The 26,203-nt window shown below is 43.4% G+C and overlaps 1 protein-coding gene across 1 annotated transcript in view; it reads left to right on the top strand.

The window, feature by feature from the left end:
- The window catches only part of ADGRG2 (adhesion G protein-coupled receptor G2), a 142,437-nt gene that overhangs the window by 20,032 nt on the left and 96,202 nt on the right, over nt 1–26,203 (top strand). Inside the window, exons 2-3 of the mRNA XM_066599835.1 lie at nt 3,435–3,553; nt 6,889–7,485. Coding sequence (XP_066455932.1) covers nt 3,436–3,553; nt 6,889–7,485 — 715 coding nt within the window. The 5' untranslated portion in view covers nt 3,435. The remainder of the gene's footprint in view (nt 1–3,434; nt 3,554–6,888; nt 7,486–26,203) is intronic.

Here is a 26,203-nt window from a genome sequence, read left to right as displayed (position 1 = left end):
CGGTGAGTGAGTTAAGACCGAACGATTATCATTCACTATCGCTTGTTTGAACAATTTTTTTGAACGATAACATTCCATGTAAAAGGGCCTTTAAAGAGGCGGTGCAGGAAATGATCAAAATCGCTGTGGTCTGTAGCCTGTAAGAAACCTATCCTAGGATGTAACCAGGACTGATTGATGGCGAATCTAACACCAAACTATCTGTTCCTGTCTGACTCTCAGGAATAAACTGTACATTTAAGGTTCCCATCCTCCTCTAAGTCTCATCAACCCATTCTAGGAAGGGCATGCAATGTATGGGGTCTGGAACATCACACAGGACACGGATGGTGGTTTTTGCACACTGCCTTGTGTCCACGGGCATTGCAAAGTCCCGCAGCGAATCTCTGCTGCGGGAGCTGCTGCCCGGTAGCAGGAGACGGCAGACGAATCTCCGCGGTCAGCCAATTGTGGAGAATCGCGGTAATTTCCAGCATGCTGCGAATTGCCGTCTGCGAGCCGAGAGAATCTCAACGATTCTCTGCTCGGGGACACAGGGCCGGCGCTTTCCATAGCAACGCTATGGAAAGCTTTAGATGGTGTGATTCGGCGGCAATTTACCGCCAGCGAAATCACGCCTTCTGGCAGATTTTGGGGCTATGTGCTCTCTGTGTAATTCTATGGACAGCACTTGGCCCCATTATAGCCTACCAGTAATTATTAGGAAATTATAGTAGCAGTGTTTTTGATGGTGCAATGCACAACACAGCTCTGCTACATGGTACATCCATTATGATCCCCACACATCACACACACAGTAGCTTGATTCCCACACATCACACACACAGCTTGGCTCCTCCCACAGCAGTGACATCACCAAGGTCATTCAGCCCACCGGATCTCTGTGGTGGTGGCAGGTCAGTGTGTTTTGTCAGGACTGCTGAGTTGTGTCTGACATAATAGCGGTTTAGTTATATTCTCATTTTGCTGTTTTTGTCCTCCTCTTTTCAAGAGCCCTAACTGTGTTGTTCTTCTGTCGGTCAGACTCTGTGTTTTATATATGTTGTAGGACCTTCAATGACGTCACCAGGGGGCAGAGTGATGACGCAAAATAAGACGTGCCAGTGCATGTGAACGTGCTGTGTCCATGTATATTGGACAGTACACAGACTGGTGTGCCCTGGTGTGCCCTTAGCCTGAGGGTGGCTTCACACAAGCCTATGCGTAAAGATGCTTGTGTAAGCGCAGCACATTTGCTCCGTGAATGTGGCTGTTTGCGTGCATTTTTGGGCACATATTACTGTGCTTCTTGCGCTCACAGGGCTGGTTCCCTTGGACTGGCATGGGACCTCCCCGCCCGGCCATGATTTCAAAGACTGCTTAGCCTAATGAGTTCCAGATGTGTTTTTTTTTCCTTCATGGAATTGCGTAGCGTATGGTGCGATTATTTAGTAACTTCTATGGGGACCTTTGGTGCGCAAATGCTCATAAAAATAGAGCATGCTTTGTTAATGTTTTTTTTTTGTGCACATTTCATGAGCGCCCAAAAGCGAGTGATGACGATGAACCTACTGAAATCAATGGGTTCTATTCTCTGTGTATTGCGTGCGCAAATACAGTCCTGTGAAGGGGCCCTGATTTGATTTTTTTTTAAAATTCCCATGATGAAGTAATTATAAGGACATGCTTTTTTCATCGCTGTAGATTTACTTTAAAACAGATGATAAAACCATCCTGCCCGCACGGAGATGCATTCTGCATTGGTAATAACAGGGCTACCTCCGACCTTGACTATGCTGCATATCAGTAATTAAGCAGTTAGAAGAGGGCTATAATGAGGCTTATTCTCTGCTGACATTCTGGGTGAACCTGAACAGTTCAGATTCCTTTCTTTAAAGGACAAAGCCGCTGTTATAGACACCCATTGTTCTGGACCAGAGAGGAACAGAAGCCGGTGATGACACCAGTCGTGGGAGTCTTCCAGAGTCTTTATTCGAGCCGCTCCGATAGGCTTGTCTCCTTTATTACTCGTCTACTTCGGGACTCATTTCTGTTGATCTTATTACTCAGTGCTGAATACACCCAGTAGACAAGAACATGAGCTATATGGGGCATTCAAGAAGACCGAGGACATGCACAAAGCATTGTAAGCTCCCACATAGGCTTACGAGGATCAATATTAAATACATAATAATAAATTATTTTTTGTAGGGTTAATTAAACCGTAAAGCCTTCATAAGATCATTTTCACAGCTTGCAGATATCAGTAGTACATGCGATACCTTATAAAGATATTACATGTAGTGTAGGGTCTTGCAGGATAAGCAGGACCCTTGATGTAGGTTTCAAACTTATATATTTTGCCCAAATTGTTAACTAGTACCTTGCTTTTATCATTGTTTTTTGCAGTAAGCAGTCTGGCTTTAGATGTTGGAGGAGCCCAGGGTGACGGTCCAGTGTGGTTCACTTGACTGGGCTGAATTGTATGTGGTGTCTTAGGTTGTAAGCCTGCATGGTGCACCCCTGAATCAGTGGGACTTGACACACTTTGTATGCCCTATTTATATGCACGCAATAAGTCCGTAAGCCAAACTGAAAGTCCAACTTCTCCTTTATTAGTAAAATGCCCAGGAAATAGGATGTATTTCAGGAAACATAGTCCCTTCTCCAGATGGGAAGTGGTATAGCTGCTCTTATACAAGGAGTGGACAAAAATATGGAAACACTTTACGAAATGCATGGGGTTTTGATTAGCACTGTTGATTAGCTGCCCTGTTGACCCCTGATTGGCTGATAACTTTCCCGACAAATTTGTGTTTACGTCACCTCTTGCCCTGCTCTGGGTGGTTTGGGGAGCCAGGTGGTAACAGCAGCTGAGTGGCTCACTCCCCTGACCAGTGGAACCTTCTTGCTCAGGCAGATGTTCATTTCTGCCCAGCAGCATCTGTGTCATATTACCTCCACTTAAAATCGATCTTTATGTGTCTTTATTGAAATATGATTTATAATCCCATCTAACTTAAGGCATGCATTTCATATAGTGTTTCCATATTTTTGTCCACCCCCTGTATATTTTTGTATTAGTCTATCGTTAAGTATGGTGCCCATTACCTGAATAATTGGACGTGTTTATCCATGTGACGGACTGCATGGCACAGTGGCTCTCGTAGTTCCACGGGGCATTTCTCAGATCCCTGCCCATGTCTACTAACTTAATGATGATTGCCATTTATTGTGTAGAGCAGCTATAACAGGACTGTAGCTTGAAATTAGCTTTTCAATCCTAGTGTGTTTTATTGAACGCCTAATATGCCTATGCGAAGAGGTTGGGAACGCTATTCCCAGAATGTTATCTTTCCTTTTCAGCCAGATGTTCTGAATCCTCTCTGTGAAGTATTTCTCCAGTGACTGACACATTAGAAGGTAACCTCCGATGTGTGCTTTATGTTTTTCAGGATGTTGCTCCTTGGTTTCCTGAGTGCAATAATTGGCAAAACAAAGCATTGTCCCGTGAAATTAAAGAAAACTCAGCCGCTATGTATATTGATGTGCATTCTGACCAGCTCACAAATAGGTAAGAAGTGCAAGCTCTGCAGTCGAGACTTTCTGTCCTTTTCATTGTAATAGCCACCTTCCGCTATAAATGTGTGCAGAAATAATGCATCTTACTCAGAATAACAGGAAATATATCAACATAAAGAATTAATGAAGAGTAATAATTAGCAGGACCCTTATAACATCTGGGTGGTTTCTGCTCTTTGTGTAAGGTATATGATTTTGATTTATATGAATAAAATAAAAAAGTCTGTTTCTAGAAAGCACAAATCTTAGTTTTTTTTGGTATACACCCATGCAAAGAATGCTAAAGTGCCGTACTGTGAAGGGGAGTCTGGAGGAGTCTAGGTGCGGCACGGCACTTAATCAATATCCACTTGAACTTTGTCCAGTCCTTCAAATAATCTTTTACCGGAGATTAATTACATTTAGTCCAGGGGAGCAGATATATATATATAATGTATTTGTAGATATGTTTGCACCGCAACTCGCTTTAGAAAAACGTGACTGTGACTAGTTCTTGAACGTAAACAGATATTGCAGACTTTAGCTTCAGCAAGTCATCTTAAGTTGTCACTCAACCTGTCGCCTACCTATTATATACACCTGTCTGTGCTATGCCTGCAGGTAAGCAGGAGGGGACTAATATGTCATATCTGTGGACAATAGAGGATATATTTCAAAATCTGTGACTAACAAAGGAGTGTGGCTACTTATGCGCGTAAAGCTCCGGTTACTGCGGGTGGAGAAATACCATACGGCATAGACAGTATGACTAAACCTACCTTTCTGATCACGCAGTGACTGCACCTCTATGCAGCAACCGCCTTTTAAATGCCTGAACATTAAGGAATGTAGGGTTTCAGGAAACCTTTCCTACGTGTTAACCTACACTAAGAAAAAGTCATGTAGGATGACGGATGCGTTTGACATATTAACTTGTCTACAGCAGAAATGTCAGGATTTAGTTCAGTATAAGCCTAAATTAGGTTCCATAAGCTCCATGTAACCCGTCCCGTATGTTCACTATAATCAGTGTTTTGGTGATATAAATTCATGGCCCAAGCGTGAATTATATAACTTGTGTGTAAACCTCGGCCATTTCTTAAATGCTTTTCCTACCATAAGCATTAATAGCATCTACTGTAGATGAGCTGGTGGGATCTGGTGTCTTGGTCCTTCACTGATACCTTAATGAAGGGGTCATGAAATAAATGAGGCTGTAAACATATATTTAAAAGTCATGTTTTTTTAGTTAATTCACTATAGTTATGTATTGTAGATATCCCATTCACAAATCCAGTGTGAAATGTTTTATATTATACTTTCACACCTACGTTGGGGATTCCACTTTCCTGCTCCGTTTGGGAAACCAGAAAGGGGAATCCCCGCGGCCAAACGGTTCCGTCTCTGGTCGGATCCAATTGACTATAATGGAGTCCGCTCACTTTCCACCCAGCCGCCTAGTGCAGCACTTTGCCTTCCGGCATTTGCGGCCGCATCTGCGACGGAACCTACGGCCGAAGGTTGTGCCGTAGATATGAAGCCACCCTAACACTAGAAAGATACTAGATGACTGCTGTCTAATTTGTGCAGAAAATAAAACAGCATTGTTTACATCGGTCATTAAAAGTGTTTATAAAAATGTGGACTCTTAGTTTCATTTTTTTTTTCTGAATATAGTTATGAAAAACTGAAATTTTCATGTTTAATTAGAATTTGTCATCGCTTGAATAAGCTCCAAGCATCACATTTTTAAAAGGAAATTATAGCATTCAATTACTGCGTGGCTTTTGGATCTAGTTATGGGAAATTAAACTAAATGTGCCGCTCTACAATTTCCATTTTGAGATCTGGGAGCGGGGTACGAATGAATGACTCTTTGACTTAAAGTGTTTGAAGACGTTGTTTGTAGAGTTCTGTAAAAACGAGTTCTCAGTTTACACTTATGGTGTCCACTTATTACATCAGTTCACATAAAACAACGTAATGTAGATCGCAAACTTTTTTGATTACATAAAATGGTAAGATGTTTTAGTCCCATGAGACAAGGCAGATCGTCACCAGAAGTTATGTCTATGTAGCTCAGTGTTCAGGTCTTGCAATGAACAAGTTAGTCAGATGACACAAAACCAGTCCTTAGAACATTGTAAAACTATGAAAAAACATAAAAATTGTTCTAGTTTGAAAACAGATTTAATTTTCTTGAAGACAACCCCTGTCCATATGCCCTATCAAGGCAAATAGGCATAATAGATGGGACTCCCTGCAAAGGAGCGCATAACTTGCTTTATTTTCTGTATTGTGAGTCCTATAAGCCCTGAAGACTTATCGAGGGCATCCATCCAGTGATTACAGCAGATCCCTGGAATCTTTGGTTAATGCTTGGAAGTTGTCAGATCCATCAATCTGACTTGTGGAGATTTTAATGGGCAGCCTGTGATATCACAAGCTTTTTACCCAATCAGCCATAACCTCGAAACATCTGTTTCTGGATGGGTGTCTTTTCCTTATAACAAAAACTCCTATATCCTTGGCTTATATCCTTAGTCATGCCTCAAGGCTTTTTAAATTTTCCGACACTGGCCTATAGTAACACAGTATGATAGGTTAAAAAAAAGACATATTTTCATCTAGTGCAGCTTATTACCCTCCCCAATGTTGATCCAGAAGAAGGCAAAAAAAACCCCAATGAGTTAGAAGCCAATTTTCCTCATTTAAGGGAAGAAAATTCTTTCTGACTTGCCATCCGAATATTCCCTGGATCACTGACCCTTCTAGGCATTATACAATCTCTTTGTTTCCCAGAGGAGGATTGCATGGCCTATATGTATCCTCATGGCATCTTGGTATTCTCCTCAAGGAGAAACAGTACCTATCCAAACCCAGGAGATTCTAGTTACGCTTCTGGCTGACTGCAAGGTTGATTTTGAAGGGAACTTGAGTTTGAAATTTGCAGATGATATGACCACAATGGGAATAATTACAACTGGTGATCATGCTCAGTATCGTTCTGAGATCTCTAGCAGAGATCTTGCAAGATCTAGACTGGTCAGTGACAGCAAATGCAGCGATGGGCAAAGCACATCAGAGATTGTAGGCTTTACGGCTGTTATAACATCAGCTCAGCCATGGTGCTGAATATTTAGTGACCAACTACGGAATTGGTGCTAACATCCAGCATTACAGTATGGTGTGGGTCTTTGTCCAAAGACTATCAGAATAGGTTTATTTTAACCTTATATGACCAACTTTAATACAAGGCATAGCTAGGAGCATGTATTATTTTAATGCATTTTTTGCTAAAAAAAATATAAACATTGTCCATATATTAACCTACATTTTCTTTTTTAGCTCTTGCTACTGAATTTGAATACAAAGCCGTCTTCAGTGCACCATGCTTGGAAGTTATGACTCTAAATACACCCGTCCCCGAGCTGACGAAATATACTGTGTGCACCTACCTAAAACTGGCTTCTTCTGATCCCTGGGCTGCTTTCACATACCAACTCCCTACTTCTCCCATCGATACCTATGAATTAGGTCTTGTTGGTGATAGCAGCAGCTTGAAGATATGGATGTTTGGCACACAGATAAGTGTATTCGAAAAACTGAACCTGGAAACTTGGTATGAAATGTGCATTATATGGAATGGCAATGATAAATCAATGGGATTTTATCTCAATGGTTCTCTAAAAGAACGTCGCAAATTGGAGAACCACAGCAAACTGGCGGGAGGTGGCAACGTGAGACTCGGCTGCTCGCATTTTAAAGAAGTGAATGCCTCTGTGTCAGTCGGGTTGGTTGGTGAGATGTACATGTTTAGGATGTGGAACACGGCCCAAAGTTCCCATTTTCAGAAGTGCAAAGATGGGAATGTTATAAAGTGGAAAAGAGAAAACTGGATCTACAGCCCAGTCGTAATACAGCAAGATCCTTCTTTGCATTGTGGTAAGTCTTGTTGTTACATCTGGTATGGTAACATTGTCATTATAAGTTACTCTGATTTAATGGAAGACAAACCCCCTGGATAATCATTGGTTGGGGCTGCAAAGGAGGCAGATGAAAGGCCCTATTGACCCAATAATGAGACAGGGGGAGTGTCACAGACTACTTTAGGCACTGCAGCTGGACAACAGTCATAGATTACAGCTCCATCATAATGGAAATAAGCTAAAAAGCAGCCAAGGAGCAAAATCTGAGGAAAGCTAAAGCAGGTAATCATCCCCTATAGGTACTGACTTACATATCATTATATTTTCAGCTTCTGATTGGAGGGTAATTCTAATTACAGTGTACCACTGTATCTCCGCAATGATCTAGTACACCTCTCTAGTTTTTGTACTTAGTACTTCAGCCAAGGCAACTCACTGGAGCAAGGAGGGGATATTTCTGCTACTCTTTAAGGAAATTATGAGCATATGTTAATTTCATCAAACCGCTAAAAATGTTTTGTATCAAAACGATGGGAATGCCACATTTGTATAAAAGCGGCACCTTGTTGACAGTTTTCTGTTGAGGTAAATGTAGCGGTTTAGAAAACGTGCTAATAAAAAAATTGGCATCTTGACATGTAATAAATTGGATGCCAGTACTACAGTATGTATTGGGAAGTACAACTACCAAACCAGAAATGTACAGATGTCAAAACATTTTTTACAATTTTTTGCCCCTTAGTCAGACTGTGGTTTTGCTCTAACTTGGCTTTGACAGGCAATTATTCTTGGAAATGAAATGTGGTACAAAAAAAAAAAAAAAAAGGGAGCCACAACCCAAGCTGAAAAATGCTAGACATGAGGAGAATTTGCAGAAATGGCCGATATAATATATAAATTAGTCTTATAAAATACTTTTCTTCATAAAGTTGACTATAAAAGCATCTAGTTCCACAAGTACGCAGAGTAGATGCTTGCTTCTTGGAGCTGTAACTGAGTACCACACAGATCACACATACACACCTACCCATATCTGCAGCAACAAGCTTATATGTACTACCCATCATGAAGACTATGTTGGGTGCTGTATGTATTGATCCAGTCATACTCCTGTACATACAACATCCAATTCAGCAGGCAAAGTTTTTTTCTGTTCTTCTCTCTGTCATTTTTATGGGAGTCCTCTAAAGGCTATGAAACAGAGTCGTAATATGACGTGTGCAGAAGACCTTACCCCACGATTTACAGCCCACATAAGCAAAGAAAAGCAAAGTAAAGGCAACTGTTAGGTTGTGCTGCTGGGACCTGTTGTTCTATGAGGTTCCTGGAGCACACCTTCACAGGTGTGGGATAATTGGGCTCACTGGATGTGGATTTCTCCAGCCAGCCAATCTCCACTGGTCTGCTGCATATAAATACCAGCTCCTCTGGCTACAGGATGCTGGTTTCCTCATTTCTCTTGTGTTTGTATCCATGTATGTTTTATTGGCATGGTGTGAACAGAGACGTGTTTTGTAGGTCTATGCAGGTGACATGGTATATGAACTGCCCTGTTCTGTATTGTTATGCATTCCCTGTTGTGTGGTGTGAACTGTGTCCTCCAGCGTGGGGCCGTCCCTATTAGGGCGATTGCCTCACATGCAGGCAGGACTCCTGGGGTAAGTTTTCTTGTGACAGTAGGGACTCAAGAGACAACGAGGACTCATGAGCTTAAGTGTCTTGTCCAAACTATGAACCAATACCTCATATAGTATCTATTACATCTGTTTATGCGTGCAGGTATGCTGGGTGAGTGTTTTGGTTGTTTGTCAGTTGCTGTTTTATGTCTGTACTCTGTTCTATGTCTAATCCACCCATCCGTTTGTTGGTGGATGCCCAGTTTTTATTTGTTTGTCCTACCCGTCTGTTGGTTGGCGGACGCCCAAGCCTTTCCTGTCCCCTTTGTCCATTGGTAGGCGGACGTTAGGACCTTTTTTGTCTGTCTGTTCCTGCGTGTAGCCACCTGTATAGCAAGCTTACATGTCCATCATGACTACTCCAGTGCTAAATCTCCACATGGTTTTGTTTGCAGCCCAGAACGAATGTAACATAAACATTGCATTGATTACAAGAGAAGTGGTAACCTAACTACAGAAATATGATATGTAATTAATATAGATATAAGTGGAACTAGTAAAGAAGACCCACACAATTACCCCTCCCTACAGTTTAAGACGAGCTTTGTTCATTCTGTGGGAGAAGGATATATGTTGGGCAAATGATGCCCGGCACTCGTCCACGCACATACTTGCTCCCGTACTGTTGCACGGGAGCTAGTAATGCTGGCTTGCTCACAGAGCGGCCAGCATGGGGGCGGGGAGGCTACAGGAGACTTATCTCCTCGCTCTCCCCCACCCCTCCCCATTCATTTAACACAGCGGCTGTTCAGTACTGAACGGCTGTTCTTTCCATTCATCATTCAGGATTTTATGCAGCCTAAGCAATGAAAGATAAGCTGAACGCTGATCGTTCAGTGTAAATAGTATCCGTTCAGTACTGAACGGCCGCTGCGTTAAGTGAATGGAGAGGGGCAGGCTTTAGACAAACAGAGCTCATTCTACGCTAAACAGCTGTAGCCCTGTCTCAGCGCTATCGGCATGCTTCTAGTGTCATTTTAAAACTAAGGCCTTCTGCACACGAATGTGATTTTGGCGATCCGATAGCCGTGCTAAAAATTTGCGACTATTAGAACTTAAAATTGCGTGAGCAAAGAAAAGCAGCAACCAAGTTGTGTCTATTTTTTGCGATTTTACATGGCTTACTGCGGCATCTTGTGGTGAACTGAAGCCGCAGCCCCAAAATCCTTTGGCCACTAGAACAATGTAAATGACTTGAAATGCCTCACTAGAGGCACCTGTCATTGTTTAGCACTGTTCGCCCCTGCTAAACTCCCTCACCTTCCCTTTGCCGGCCAACTCCCATGGGAGTCTATGGAGTCTGCAGCATTTTTCCGTCAAAAGATAGGACAAGTCCTAACTTTTGACATGAGTGAAATGTCGGTGTTACAAAAACGCATGATTTTTTAGGCGTATCAAAAAATCGTCCATCTAATAGAACCCATAGGAAACAATTGGTTCTTTTATATGTAGTTTTTTGCCGCGCCTACTCTGCATTAAAATAACGCTTGTGTGAAAGAGGACTAGTTGTTAACTTTAAATTGCCACCAAAAGCATGTTGTTAGCAATTACAGCTCTGGAGCTACACTGTTTATAGTGGGGTCAGGAATACTGCATTTTCAGCTGTCAATTTCAGTTGGTGTGTGCAGAGAAGAGAGGGAGCAGGAAGGAGCCCACAGCAGGGAATAGCTGTGACTCTCCTGTTATCACTCCCTCTCCAATTGATCAGGGCATATTTGCTCTCTGATTGTCACATGGGTCTTTTTTTTCGCAGAAATGATGAGAATTTTCTCATCTAATCACTCCTCTACACTTTTTTACCTTGCAGATGTGGCAGTCAGTGTTGACTGCGGCATCTAAACGTTTTTACATTTTTTTAAAAATGAACATTTTTTTCCCTTTACACAAGGCTTTAATTTTTGTAAAAAGTAAAAGGAACAAAAAAAAATATACATATAATAAGTATCACAGCATTTATAACAACCCGTACTATAAAACATTACATTATTTATCCAGCATTGTAAATTCCATAAAGAAAAAAATGCCAAAAGAGGTGTTTTCTGTTCAACTCTCTTCCTCAAAACAGAAATGAAGAACAATTAAGTAATTAGACCTCAACCCAATAATAATTATACCTCACAATGATACCAATGAAAACTACATGCTGTTCCACAGAAAACAAGCTCTTGAACAGCTCTGTCAACTGAGAACTAAAACGTCTCTGGTCCAGGAATGTGGTGCCAAAGAAAAAGTATTTTTCTAAGAAAAAAAAAGGGTTTCAATTGGGCACAATTAGTAAAACATAATAAAACCTCTATAAATGTGATGTCATAATCCTAATGAGCCGTAGAAAATACACTGCGAACTCCATAAAAACAAATCCCTAAAACAATGGTGTAATTGCTTTTTTCCATTGCCTCACAGCAAAATAAAAAATAATTATTCATTGCGCTATATGTACCTGAAATTGGTTCCTATGAGAACTAGAACCTGTCCCGCAAAATATAAGGTCTCACTCAGCTACATCGATGAAAAAATAAAGAACAGTTATGACCGCCGGGACACAAAGGGGGAAACAGTTTACTAGATCTTGGGCCTAATGCCCACGGCCGTTTTACGCGGCGGAAATCCGCGGTCTTTCACCACAGCTATTCGGTTTTATTGAACCTAGTAGCTCAGTGTGAAATTACCCGCGGCATGTCCTATTTGCCGCAGGTATACGTGCGGACGGCTTCCATTGTAGTCAATGCAAGCCGCCTGTCACGCTATACTTCTGCTGTAGCACAGCGAAAGTATAGTGTGAATACGTGCCCCGCCCACCGTCATGCGTGCCGGAGTGGCATGCGGGACTTCGCGCAGCGGATCCGGAGAGAAGTATGGGGTCTTTGGGGGGGCGTGCCGTGACGGACTCAGCTGCGGTATTCCGCTTGTGGAGCCCATTACGGCCGTGTGCATAAGGCCTTAAGGTTAAAATTAGTTATGTGTTTGTGTATCATGTTTATTTACATTATACCAAACCTGCCCACAAGGCAACAAACACCCAGAATTATGTCTACCCAGCATAAAACATAAATCCTTTTTGTAAATAGTATAAACTAACAGGCTTATAAGGGGCTTTCACACTTGTGTTGGGGATTCTGCTTCCCTGCCCCATTGGGGGAGCAGGAAAAAGAAATCCCCACTGCTTAACGGTTCCATCCAGAGACAGAACCGAGCAGTGCCAGCCCCGCTTGCTTTCTGTCCAGCTGCCTGACTTTTGGGCGGAACCACATTTTCAGCCACATCTGTGACGGAACCTCCGACTGGATATTCCGATGCAGATATGAAAGCACCCTCTTATGCATATGGACCTCTTCCTCGGAGGAGGCCACATTCTGTGGTGAAATGTCGGGGGTGGGGTGGGGGGCTGTGTTGGATTTTAATCGCAGGGGCTGCTGAGAGTTGTAGTACATATTATCTAGGTGACTCCTGCGCTTTTTGGGTGTAGGTCAGCGGACCCCATTCTGAAACCACAGTGACAATATCATTTAAAGTTCTGCTAATTAAAACCTGAGTCGACTCAGATATCCTCCTTGAATGGCAAAGCAAACATACATGACTAATGAGGGATACAGAGGTGAGGCCGAAATCACACTAACGTATGGGTATTTACGCGCATATTTGCGCTCGAGTTTTGCTGAATGTCCGTTGCGTATTTGCACATTTTTTTTTACTGTACATGCAACAATGCTCTCAACTATTGAAATGGCCAATTAGTTTAACCCTTTCCAATCCACTGTCTGACCTCTGAAGACATTATGATTTAAGGCTATATAGCTCCGATGTTGGAAGACATCCGTCGGGGTTCTCTTACTGTATATTGCCAACCTTTCTGCTGTCGGAGCCTATCCAATGTGTCACCTCATGCAGTACTGGCTTTAGCCAGCAGATAGCGCATTTGTATAATGGCAGAAAAAGAGTAAGCCCCCTAGGAAAACTAGGATACAAATTGGATTGGAAAGGGTTAATGTGCAATTGCACAGGAAAATGGAGCATGCTGTGTATTTTTTGTGCGACCAAAATGCGCACACGATAGATATACGCACGTGAACGAATCCAAGAAAAACAATGGATTCTATTCTCTGTGTATTTTGTGTGCAAATACGCTCGTGTGAATGCATCCTTAAGGATATGCGGTATTTTTGCATTTTGCTAAAGTAACATTATGTGATGTTCTGAATATAGAAACTGCTTCAGTAAAGCTCCTGAAAATATAAATTATTACTGTACATAGTATTACATGGTACTGTTGTACCTTGTCTCCACCACAAGTATGGGTGGAGATTTAGTGATGGGCTGTATCTGCCCAGTGTACGCCCACAAGCTACTGATTGGCTGCCTGGAGCAAGGTCCCAGCAGTGTAGGGACTGAGGTTTGCCTTGGATGGATGCAGGGTTAGGGTTAGTTAAAGTGCTGGGCTTACATTAGCTGTCTACACCTAATAATGTAAGCCTAACACTTAAAGTAACCCTAACCCTGCATCCAAGGTGACCCGTCCCCAGCAGTCTACTATCATCTCGGGCAACAGCTCTGGTCCCAGCTACAGTGGTGGCAGGGGTAACCAGAGCGCACATAGCTGTAGAGGAGTGGCTGGTAGAGGAGTGTGCAACATATTGACAGCGGTCCCGGACGCAGGGGCACCAGTAACGGAGATGACAGTCCGGCAGGGAGAGGATCAGGTACCCCCAGTGACAGCGCTCCCGGCTGCAGCGGCTGCAGGAAGAACGGCAGGCCAGATGGCAGTGTGGCAGGGAGAGGAGCGTGGAGCACATTTACAGCAGCTCCCGCCGGCATCGGGTGACTGGGGAACAGGAGTGGAGGTGCCAGTCTACCGGGGAGAGCAGCAGGGAGCTGAGTGGCAGCGGTCCCTTCTAGTGCAACAGCCAGAGGTATGATTTGGCATCAGGGGGAAACAAGCTGGCACCGCTGTCAGTGTTCCCTGCTGTCGCCACAACACCTCAGCTTTCAGTCTCCTCCCTCCCTACCTCAGTACTAGCCAATCAGAAGCTAGGGGCCTGACGGGGTGTTCACTCCACCAAAGGCTGGTCACCCCCAGCTTCCGGTGTAGACATAATACAACAGTACCGTATTACATTTTGGTAAAAAGTTTCCTAGAAAAAAAAGGCGGATGTTAATAAACATTAAAAGTGTAATGAGTTTCTTTAAAATTCTGTGATGATAAATATCATAAAAAGTATTATAGATAAGTTGTAAAATGAATCAGAAAAGTATTTTGAACCACTTTTTGATGTAAAAAATAATAGGTCAACTTTAATCGTTAAACTCCGACATAAAGTGCAAATTATTTAGTTAAACTGATTGTTTTGGTGACATGAATGTACAGATTACTGAGCAGAACACAGAAGTGAATGGCAATGTGTTGTCCCCCGCAGACCGGGTGTGTAGAACTAGGAACATAAACTCCTGCTGTACTACTTCAGCATATGATTAAATGGAGTGTCTGCTAATGAATCTTGTAACATTTTTCTCCCAGAAGTAGTCTTTCCAATAATTATACTACCAAAAATGCTACATTTTAAATTAAAAAAATCTAAGCAACACATATTTCATATAATGAATACTAAAACTAAGGTTATCCAAACATGCGGCAGACTCAGCGTATTGGCAGAGACGTGAACCAGGCTATGTGTTCCAGAATGTGCAATGAAGCTGCTAGATTTGCATTCAAATCCAAGTCCTGTGCATCACTTGATTAACAATGTACTTCTCTTGGCACAGTTTTGTATCGAAATGTCAAAGCAATCTAATATAGACCATTCAAGGTACCAGAATCTCCAAAAATAACATCAATTTTTTTATATCATCTTAAAAATTGCAAAATATACAAAATTTTGGCAATGCAAGGCGTATTGCAAGCAAAAATTGAAGCAAACGTGTTTGGGGTACGGGTGGCACATGAGAGCTATTATGGATCATATGATAGCTGTTGGACAGCTACTTCCTGTCATACTAATTGAAGGGAGAAGTACAAATTACAGTTTACAACAGAAATACAGCGGCCCTTTATCATATGATAAGCCTTCTAACAGAAAAGACATAACCACAGCTTAGCCTGGCAGGAGCATCAGCCTGTCTCTCCTGCGCGCGCCTCCTTCTCTGACCACCAACTACTCTCTTCTTCTCCATCTCTCTCTCACACAACTCCTCCCCCAAATCCTGAACTACCAATCACATCGCACCAATAGGATAGGGAGGCAAACAGGCTTACAAATGATGGCGGGACCCTAACTCGGGGTCACTACACTAGTATCTACCAGCGTATGTTATTATCATATTGGTGCCGATTTACTAGAGCTACCGGGCCAGTATTTTGCTGCAGATTACACCTGACAACCGTCTTGTAAGTTTGTACCGCATGTATGATGATGTGTTTTACACACTTTCTGACATATTTTTCGCCATGTCTGAAATGGGGATGTGGCTTCACGGAACGGGGGTGTAGCATTGCAGAAAGGGGGTACAGCTTCTAGTAAAGGAGCAATGTCTAAATACGACATTGGGTGCCAAAACCCTGGCGCAAAGTCTGACGTAAACTGAGCCAAATGATATAAAGTTAAAGTAGACAGTCTAGAGAGCCACTGTAACAAAAAATGTGGTTCATTTTAAGATTGTCCCTAGTTTGCACCGTCTAATAATTAGAGAGTATTAGTATCTTGTTCTTCTTGATTCCGTAAATCCTTATAGCGGCCTAGATGGTTAAATGGATGAAAGGCAGTAATCTCTTATACTCAACAGGCTTTGTCTGACTCTTGAAAGCCAATGGATTAATTTCAAAGGCAGATTCTAAATATATTTGGGAGACAGCTATTCAGTAGCAGCCAACACTGGCAAAAACCTGAAGGAGTCATTTGTTATTTTTCCTAATTATGTGTTTCTGTAAAAGGGATGTCAGATATGTTCCTGTATAGAGAAATATTCAATGTAGTTTTCCTTATCTGCTATCATGCAATCAGAATGTTATACCTGGGGTAAAAAAGAACTTAAATTCTCTGGACCATTATATGACATGCATGATCAGCTTGTGTAAACAGGCAGTCATTCATCTATGGATGACTGCCTGTTCACAGTGAAGGGAGGCGTACGGGCTGGAACGATCCCCAGTCCGCTCCGCCTCCATTCACTCAGCGTTAGATTGCTCCTGTGTAAAAGCACAGGGGAGATTATTGCTGGGACAATGGTTGGGCAAATCTGAATCCAACGGTCCTCCCGTGTAGAAGGGCCCTTAGCCTTGCTAAATTGAACAAGGCTTATGTATGCGGCTGATCTAAAACTCAATTACAGGCTGCTACTATGCTGAATATGCTGAGTCAGGCAAGTGATCACCAATAATATATTTCATGTTCATGCCAGACCTGCAACTGATTTCCTCAAGCTTTGGACGGGACAGCATGCTTGTCTGCTTGTAACACAGTAGCAGAGGGCATGATTAGGCCCGTTTCACGCTGGTTGGAACTTGCGTTACCAAAAACATAAAATAGTGTGAGGTATTAGTGTATCTTGACGCCACCAGGAAGAACCGGTGGAGTCAATATTGACAGGGGGGTGACGCCCCCTGTACCTGATTGGCTGCAGAGCTCAATGGGCTGCAAGGCCAGGCAGCTCCCCAAACTCATGCTGCCTTCACCTGCACTTCTTCCCGAGTAGCGTGCCGTGATTTCTGACAGGGATGGAGGGTTAGGGTGAGGGGAAAGTGTAATAGTTAGGCTTACTTGTAAAATATTAGGCTGACTGTTACACTTACCTCTCACCCTAACCCTCCATCCCTGCTACAAATTGGCAAATGCTGCTTTCCCCATGCTTCACCGCTGAGCCCCGTCCCCCCGTAAATTGTGCTCCTGCTGCCGCACCCCCTGTGGCTGAAGCAGGTGGAAGCGCAGTGAGTTGTTGTTTCCCTGCTACTGTCCCCTGTTCTGGCTCACCCTGCATCGGCAGTCTTCCCACTACCGCTGCGGCCGCGGGCAAAGCAGCCGGGAGCGGTGTCCATCGCGTCGCTGCTGTTATCCCTGGGACCCACTCCTGGTGCATGCCGCTGTTTCCTCCCACTTCCGCTCCCCCTGCTGCAGAAGCAGGTGGGAGTGCTGTCAGTGTTATTTCGCCGCTGAAGTCCGCCGCAGTAGCCCTTCTTTTCGGCTCTCCCCTGCGGTCAAAGCAGGCGGGAGCGCTGTCACTCACGTACCCGGGTACAATCTCCTCGGCTCACCCACGCTATTACTGCTGTCCCAGGCTGCTACCTCCTTCCAGGACCTTTGGTTCTTGGCCCAATCGGGAGCTGGGGGTGTGCCAGGGGTGTTCCTCCTGTCAAATCCCTAGCTTCCGGTGGCATCAAAATACACTAATACTATAAGGCCTCTTTCATATGGGCGACAAAGTCACGCGATTTTGTAGTATTGCTACGATGCTACAAATCGCATGTATGAGAAGCCCATGGTTTCCTATGGGTTCCTTCACACATGAGATGTTTTGTAGCATGCTACAAAATGACACACAAACCTTGCAGGTCCGGCAATATGCCCGCGACACGCTAGGTTTTGTAGCCAATGTTTCTGTATGGAGCCTTCCTGTCTGTTGCATCGCATCGCACGAAAACGCGGTTTGCATATGATGCGATGCAACTTTGACAGTAGCAGATGATACAAAGTCGCGTGATTTTGTAGCATCACATGCGACTTTGTAGTGCTACAAAATCGCGGTATTGCTGCGAGAAAATCGCAGCGATATCGTACTGTGCAGCGATGCGATATCGCTGCGATTTTCTCGCAGCGATGCGGTGTTGCCCATGTGAAGGAGGCCTAATGTGAGGTGGCTAAGTGGAGTATCCGGTACAGTTCTTGTTGTGAAGTAAAGTACCCAGACCGGACAGAGTGTCACATAGGTAGCTGTAAACTTAAAAAAAACTTTATATGTAAAGTCTGAGGAATCACAGATACATAATAGTTACAGTTACTGAGAGGCACAGAAACGTAAGGGTGCCTTCACATGAGAAGTAAATGCTGTGGAATGTTCACAGTGGAATCTGTTGCTGGTAATGCGCAGCATTCACAGGATACGTCATGTGGATGAGATATAAAATATTAAATTCCATGCAGAATCTACAGCGTATTTGTAATGTGAGGTTATCCTGTGGACTTTTATAGTGGATTTTAACTCTTGAAATACACTCTTTGTCAATAAAAATTAAGCTCCTAGAAGTTGTTTTGCTGCTGCAACCCGGCATGCAGTTACATCTCAGGAAGATATGTAAATGATTAGAGTTGTAGTGATAAGATGAACGGTCTTGTCACCGGAGACCCTAAAAGTCTTCCATCCTTGACTTTTATAAAGGCTCTCGGAGGCTCCTTGTGTGTAGTGACCTCTTCTTCCGCTTGTGTGGAGCTGGTTGACCACTAGACATCTCTACGACGCAATCAGAGATTTCACCCAGTTAACAGTGTGAGAGGGGCGCGTTATTGGAATGTGAGAAGATGTTTAGTTGTATTAGTGAATTGTCTGCCACCTGGGCCGTTCTGACCAGACTGTTAGGAGAGGTTGGGACCAGTTTATGCATGAGAGCATGGATACAAGGCGACCGGGCTCAGGACACCCTCGACAGACCACCAGAGAGGATTGTCTGATTGTCTGACAACCACAAGTAACTCCAGCTGTTTCGTTGTTCTGTCCACCCGCTGGTCCCAAGTTTTGTTCAGATTCACTCTGCAGGGAAACTCCTTTCTCCACCTGCAGAGTCTCATGATGCAGGGAGTCTCGCTCAAACACTACTTTCCAGCACTCTAGAGTCTAAGGCCTCATGTCCACGGGGAAAATCAGGCCCGCCGCGGATTCTCCATGCAGAATCCCGCAGCGGGTCCCTCCTTTCCCACGGACATGAGGCTTAAAAGAAGAATTACTTACCTGTCCGGACGCTGCGGATCTTCCCTCCGTCACGGCCAGATCTTCTTCCTTCGGCCCGGCGCATGTGCTCAGCAAGCAGGCAGCGTGCCGCACGCATGTGCCGGGCACTCTATTTTTTTTAAACTCCTGCTCTCCCGTGCCGGAGAGCAGAAATTCAGGTGCAGGTGTGCCATGGATCCGGACGGCTTCCATAGGCTTCATTTGAAGCCTGCGGGAGACCTGCACTAAAATGGAGCATGATGCGGGTGTTTTCCCGCACATGCAATCCGCACCTCAAGGGAAAATGACATCCGCAGGTATTTAACTACCTGCGGGTGTCCAATGCATCCCTATGGGGCATGAATCACGCAGCAGGAGAAACGCTGCAGATTTTAAATTTTATTTTAGCCGTGGACATGAGGCCTAAGGCCTAAGGCCTCATGTCAACTAGAAAAATACAATCAGCGCAGATTTCTGCAAGATTCCGCACGGATTTGCTTTTTTAAATAGTTTTTTTTTTCATGCGGATATCTGCACCTATTGAAAGCAGTGTGATAGCAATGTGGCCGATCTGCGCGGAATCCGCACTACAATGGAGCATGCTGCGGGTTTTTTTTCCGCACGTGAAAAACGCAAATCAATTAAAATGCCATTTGCAGGTGGGTGCAAAATTCAATTCAACTAATTTAAAAAACAAAAAAAATGATATAAATTGTATGACCACGAATGCAAGAAGTCTGATTGGTAAAGTGGGCGAGCTTGAAGCGAGAATGACCGATGAAAACTATGATATAGTCGGAATTACGGAAACATGGCTTGATGATAAGTGCGATTGGGCGGTGAATTTGCAGGGGTACAAATCTCTTCAGAAGAGACCGAAGGAACCAGAAAGGGGGAGGGGTATGTCTGTACGTCAAAACGAACTTGAATCCGAGGCTACGGGAGGATATAGGGGTAGGAGACGAACAGGTGGAATCTCTGTGGGTAGAAATACAGGGAGGAAAAAATAACAAAATCCTGATAGGGGTTTTCTATCGACCACCAAAAGCAACAGAAGAAACTGAAAACCTACTACTTAGGCAGATAGAAGAGGTGTCAAAGCGAAACGAAGTAATTATCATGGGGGACTTTAATTACCCAGATATAACATGGGAGAAGGAAACCTGCAAATCTCACAGGGGTGACAAATTCTTGAGAGTAATTAAAGACAATTACCTGAACCAACTTGTCCAGGAACCAACAAGAGGGAGGACCATTCTGGACCTAGTACTAATCAACAAACCGGAACGTATAAAGGGGGTGCAGGTTGAGGGACACTTGGGGAACAGTGACCACAATATAATCAATTTCCAGCTGTCAATCAATAGGAAGCCTTATCAGGGAGTGGCAAAGAAACTAAACTTTAGTAAAGCAAAATTTGATGAGCTTAGAACTACTATCGGTAACATTAATTGGGACAACATCCTCAAAAATATCAGTACGGAGGACAAATGGGAAAAGTTCAAAAGGATCCTAATCACCTCATGTGAGCAGTTCATTCCATTTAAAAATAAAAGAAACTCAGCTAAAAGGAAACCAATGTGGCTCGACAAGACGGCAAGAGGGGCAATAAACGAAAAAAAGAAAGCGTTCAAACTACTAAAGCAACAAGGCAGCGAAGAAGCGCTAAAATCATACAGGGAAAAAAACGAAATATGCAAAGATACGATCAAAACTGCCAAGGAGGAAGCAGAAAGACGGATCGCAAAAGAGAGCAAAAACAACCCGAAGCTATTTTTCAACTACATTAACAGCAAAAGGATTTGCAGGGAGAGCGCTGGCCCTTTAAAAAACAATGCAGGAGAAATCATTGATGATGGCGAAGGGAAAGCAAATCTACTAAACAGTTTTTTCTCAAGTGTATTCACAAAAGAAAAGGAAATGCCACACGAGATGCAGGGGAATAAAAAGAACCCCTCACAAAATATCTCATACCTAACGCAGGAGGAGGTGCGGAAGCGTCTAAAGAAAACTAAAATTGATAAATCGCCGGGCCCAGATGGATTACACCCAAGGATATTAAGGGAACTAAGTGACGAGATAGCTAGGCCGCTATACCTAATATTTCTAGACACTATCAAGACCGGTGTAGTACCATTGGATTGGCGCATTGCTAACGTGGTTCCAATTTACAAAAAAGGGAGCAAAAGTGAGCCTGGTAACTACAGGCCAGTAAGTCTCACTTCAGTAACGGGAAAAATTTTCGAGGGGATTCTGAGAGATGCCATCGATGAGTACCTCAAGGAGATTAAGGGAATAACTCCTCACCAGCATGGATTCATGAAGGGTCGCTCATGTCAGACAAATCTGATCAGTTTCTACGATGAAGTAAGCTCTAAGCTGGACCAGGGAGAATCTATTGATCTTGTATATCTGGACTTCTCTAAAGCCTTTGACACCGTGCCACATAATAGGCTAATATACAAAATGAGGCAGCTCGGACTGGGCGAAAACGTGTGTAAGTGGGTAAAAAATTGGCTCAATGATAGAAAGCAGAGGGTGGTAATAAATGGTGCGTACTCTGATTGGACCACAGTCGCTAGCGGGGTGCCACAGGGTTCAGTATTAGGCCCCACTCTGTTCAACATATTTATCAATGACCTGATAGAGGGGCTGCACAGCAAAATATCAATATTTGCAGATGACACAAAATTATACAATATAATTAATGCAACGGAGGACAATGTGCGGCTACAAACGGACCTGGACAAGCTGGGGGCTTGGGCAGAAAAATGGCAAATGAAGTTCAATGTTGAAAAATGTAAGACTATGCACATGGGCAGGAGAAACGGATGTCACCAATATTCACTTAATGGGGTACCACTGGGGAAAAGTGATATGGAAAAGGATCTGGGGGTATTAGTGGATAATAGACTGAACTGGAGTAACCAATGCCAGTCAGCTGCTGCAAAGGCAAATACAGTCTTGGGGTGCATTAAAAGAGGTATAGGGGCGAAGGACGAGAACATTATCCTTCCATTATATAAGGCACTTGTCAGGCCTCACATGGAATACTGCGTACAATTCTGGACACCGGTGCTCAGAAAAGATGTCACAGTGCTTGAAGGGGTTCAAAGAAGGGCAACTAAACTAATACATGGAATGACGGGACTGGAATACCCCGAGAGGTTATCAATATTGGGACTATTTACTCTAGAAAAAAGAAGGTTAAGAGGCGACCAAATAGCTATGTATAAGTACATGAGGGGACAACACACCCAGGACCACGACGGTAACAAGAGGACATCCGCTACGATTAGAGGAAAGTAGGTTTCATCACCAACATAGAAGGGGATTCTTTACAGTAAGAGCAGTTAGACTGTGGAACTCTCTACCGGAGGAAGTGGTGATGGCAAAATCCATAGAGGAGTTTAAAAGGGGACTTGATGTCTTTCTGGAGAAGAAGGATATTACAGGATATAATTATTAGGTCAAGTGTCAGTCCTGGTATATAGGCAGGTAGGAACTATTAGGGGTTGATCCAGGGAACAGTCTGATTGCCATTAGGGAGTTGGAAAGGAATTTTTCCCCCAAAAGGGCTAATTGGCTTGTGGCCTTGGGGTTTTTTGCCTTCCTCTGGATCAACACAGTAGGATAGACAGGCTGGACTAGATGGACATTGTCTTCATTCAGCCTTACATACTATGTTACTATGTTACTATGACTGCAGTCATGCGTGGAAAAAAAGATGTTTTAGCAGCCATTAAACCGTGGGTTCCCTGTGTCCATTAGGCAGACCAGGGAACAATGGCTGCTAAAGCATAAAAACATTATTCATGTCAGAACCCCTTTAACAAAGTCCAAAAAAAAGTATCTCTATTACTGCTAAACGATTATACAGGATTAGATCAGCTTAGACCGCGGGTCCCGGGTAACTTTGAATTTTTAGTGACTTCTATTAGTCCAACTTGTTAGTTCCTCAAGTCTTCTAATTTCATTTACTTTAGCCACCCATTGGATATATGTAGGCGCTTCTGGTTGGTTCTACATGGTAGGAATTAAAGATTTTGCAGCTGAGATCAAGTGGGTTATTAGGATTCGTAGGGCGTCCCATACTCCTCCTAGGAGAAACTCATAGGAGCCTTTTCTGTATATTTTAGGTGATAGATACCAGAGATCTTTCAATAAGTTAGGTCCATATGTAGATTTGATAAGTGAACCTATAATTTGATTTTTAGAAGGTTTTATTAGTTCCAACCATCTATTGAGTTGGCTTGTCATATTGAAACATGTCTGGTAAATTTATTCCGCCATTCTCCCTCCTCTGAGCCAATAGACGATAAGCTATTCGGGGTCTCTTATGTTTCCAAATGAATCTCGAGAAGAGTGATTTAATATTGCTGAAGCATGAGTAGGGTAAGTATAACGGAAGCATTTGTAGTTTATGGAGTATTTTTGGGACAACGTATGTTTGTAGAAGGTTTTTACGTCCAAACCAAGAAATGACTGGAAAGTTGTATGTATTTAATAGGGAAGCAATTTCCTAAAGGAGTGACATTTTATCATATAGATTGTCTTGGTTTCTCGGCTATTTGCCACAACAGAGATGTCCCTCTCTTCACTCGCAGAGACTACGATAAGCACGCCAACTGCTACTCTTCTTATAAGCGACATATCACTGTGCCCAACAGCATGGCACCATACCCTACACCTTGTGTACATAAAGGCTGGGTTCACACTGGACGGATTTCCAGCGGAATTCTCGCAGATTGGCCGCATCGTATATCTGCGAGAATACCGCTGGAAAACCGCAGCTGCGTGTTTTGGATCGGCTTCGCCGCCCGCATCTCCCGATAGAGAGAAGAGAAGTCGCCATGGAAAAAAAAAGAATTGACATGCTACGTCTTTAATTTCTGCTCCGCATGGCCGTTTCCGCACAGTTTTGCTGAAACGGATTGGCCGCAGCATGTGGACGAGATTTTTGCAAAATCTCGTCCACTTTGCTGGCTAATCCCGGGATTAGGAGCCGCGGGCGGACAATCTGCACGGAAATTCCGCAGCAAATCCGTCCCGTGTGAACCCAGCCTAAGGGCTCTTCCATAGCAGGAAGTCGTGTAGGTTGCCCTCAAGAACATGGTATTAGGGCGGTCAACCTGGTGCCATGTAATCAGACTCATGGAAAAAACACCATAATAACAATATATCACATTACACAGTAACATATACTGCAGATAATAACACATTTAATATAATGCTATATATCATGGTAAATGTGAAGGTAAAGTTTGATATAAACCATTTTCACAGTAAATATGGATATTCTAACCAGTCTTCATGCTTCTCCCATATTTTAATATCCAAAAGTGTTCTTTTATCTAATAGTTAAAGTATTCTGAAACTGCAATAAAGATATGATCTAATGTCCACCTAGGGATTCGCTAGGCAGCTGTCGGATATTATCGGGGATAGTCAGGTTACAGAGGAGATCTAGGCAAAGAATGACATACTTTAATTTGACAAATACATAATATTCCCCGGTGTAGTTCTCCACATTTTTAACTCTGAATATGCCAGTTGTGTTATGAATGTTGGCTGAAAGGTCCAGCCTCACTCCTGCCCTAAAGACATTTATTATCTGTTCACAGAAAGTCTGATCGCTGGTGTCCAACCTCTGGGACCCCCAGCAATCCTGAGAACTGTACCCCAGAATGACCCTGAGAATGGAACTGTGGTATTCTTATCCAACCACCTCCCCAGTCACTTCTTTGGACAGATGGAGATCAATGCTCTTGAAGATCACTGTTCCTACCATAGAAGCGAATGGAGTGGTTTTCAAGCACGCGCACCACCACTCCGTTCACAGGGGCATTTGGGGGAAAACGGAGCAGAATAGGGCGAATTGTGATTTTTTTTTTTCCCCCCTTCCCACAGACCATCAGTCTCTTTGAAAAAATCGCTTGCGTAGATAGTCTATTTGGCTATTATAGGTCCATGCACCAACTTGGTCTAGTTTGTTGTAGGCTCGGACTGCACATGTCCCGAAGAATGGCTACGTGAATGAGTGAGTTGGAAGGCTTGTTCCTTGGTACATGATGGTAACAAAGCATAGATGTGTCATCGGATTGTGGCATTCAATGGCATCATTCATGAGGGAGAAGTAGCCACTTTCTCTTTCCACCAGGGTGTAAGAGATGTTGGACCCGCTGACAGCTTGGGACTTAGTTGCATGAAGAGAAAAGTCCTGGTATTTTTAGCAAAAATTCAAAAAACATCCCCAACGACTGAATGCAATGACAGCGGTCATTAATGACCGAGGCTAGGTTTACATCTGCATTAGGGATTTCATTTTCCTACTCCAATACAAGAGCAAGAAAACAAAATATCCTGTCCGAATGGTCTCTGTCATCCAGTCTGGTATTTTACCGGACATTTTTTGCACGCAGGACCTTTTCATCCAGAATGTTATGCCAGATCTGCGCCAAAGCCTTTAAATGGATCCTATGGCTCAGGTGTGAACAGAGCCTTACAGGGTTTTTTCTGGGTTAAGCTCAGCTTCTTTTCAGCAACCCCATAGAGTTAAATAGAGTGGCAACACTCATGTTCATCCACCTCTCCATTCAATCTCTTCCTTAGGGCTGCATCACACAAGTGTATTTGCGCGTGCAATCCATAGAGAATAGAAGCCATTTAACCCATTCAATGGGTTTGTTCTCATTTCTTGTTTTTTAATGCACATTAAAAAAAATATAGGACACACTCTAATTTGCTGCACATTCTCTCAAAGCACAGGTCTTCATAGAGGTCTACGGGAGGAGGGCAAATGTGCGCTCAATGCAAATGCACAATACACTGCAGAATTCTGTGAAAAAGACAACACATCTGAGCCTCATTAGGCTAAATAGCAATTTAACTCGGGGGGGGGGGGGGGGGGGTTCGCCTGCCGTGTGAAAATGTAAATGCCCTCCATGCGCAAAAGGTACATTACAATGCACTGATGTGCATGCAAATCAGCTTCGTTGTGGTGTGCGCGTTTTTGCATGCGCTCTTGTGTAGGAGCCCCAACGAGGGTTGTAGTGAATAGAAAAAGAGGACACGGGACTCTCATTCTCATCATTGGTGGGTTCCCAGTGTAGAACTTCAGTGAACAGACATTTATCACATGTCCTGTGAATA

The sequence above is a fragment of the Eleutherodactylus coqui genome, chromosome 4 (assembly GCF_035609145.1).
Source record: "Eleutherodactylus coqui strain aEleCoq1 chromosome 4, aEleCoq1.hap1, whole genome shotgun sequence".
Classification (NCBI taxonomy): domain Eukaryota; kingdom Metazoa; phylum Chordata; class Amphibia; order Anura; family Eleutherodactylidae; genus Eleutherodactylus; species Eleutherodactylus coqui.
Note: the sequence above shows the minus strand (reverse complement) of the source record. Positions and strands in the feature narration are given on the sequence as shown.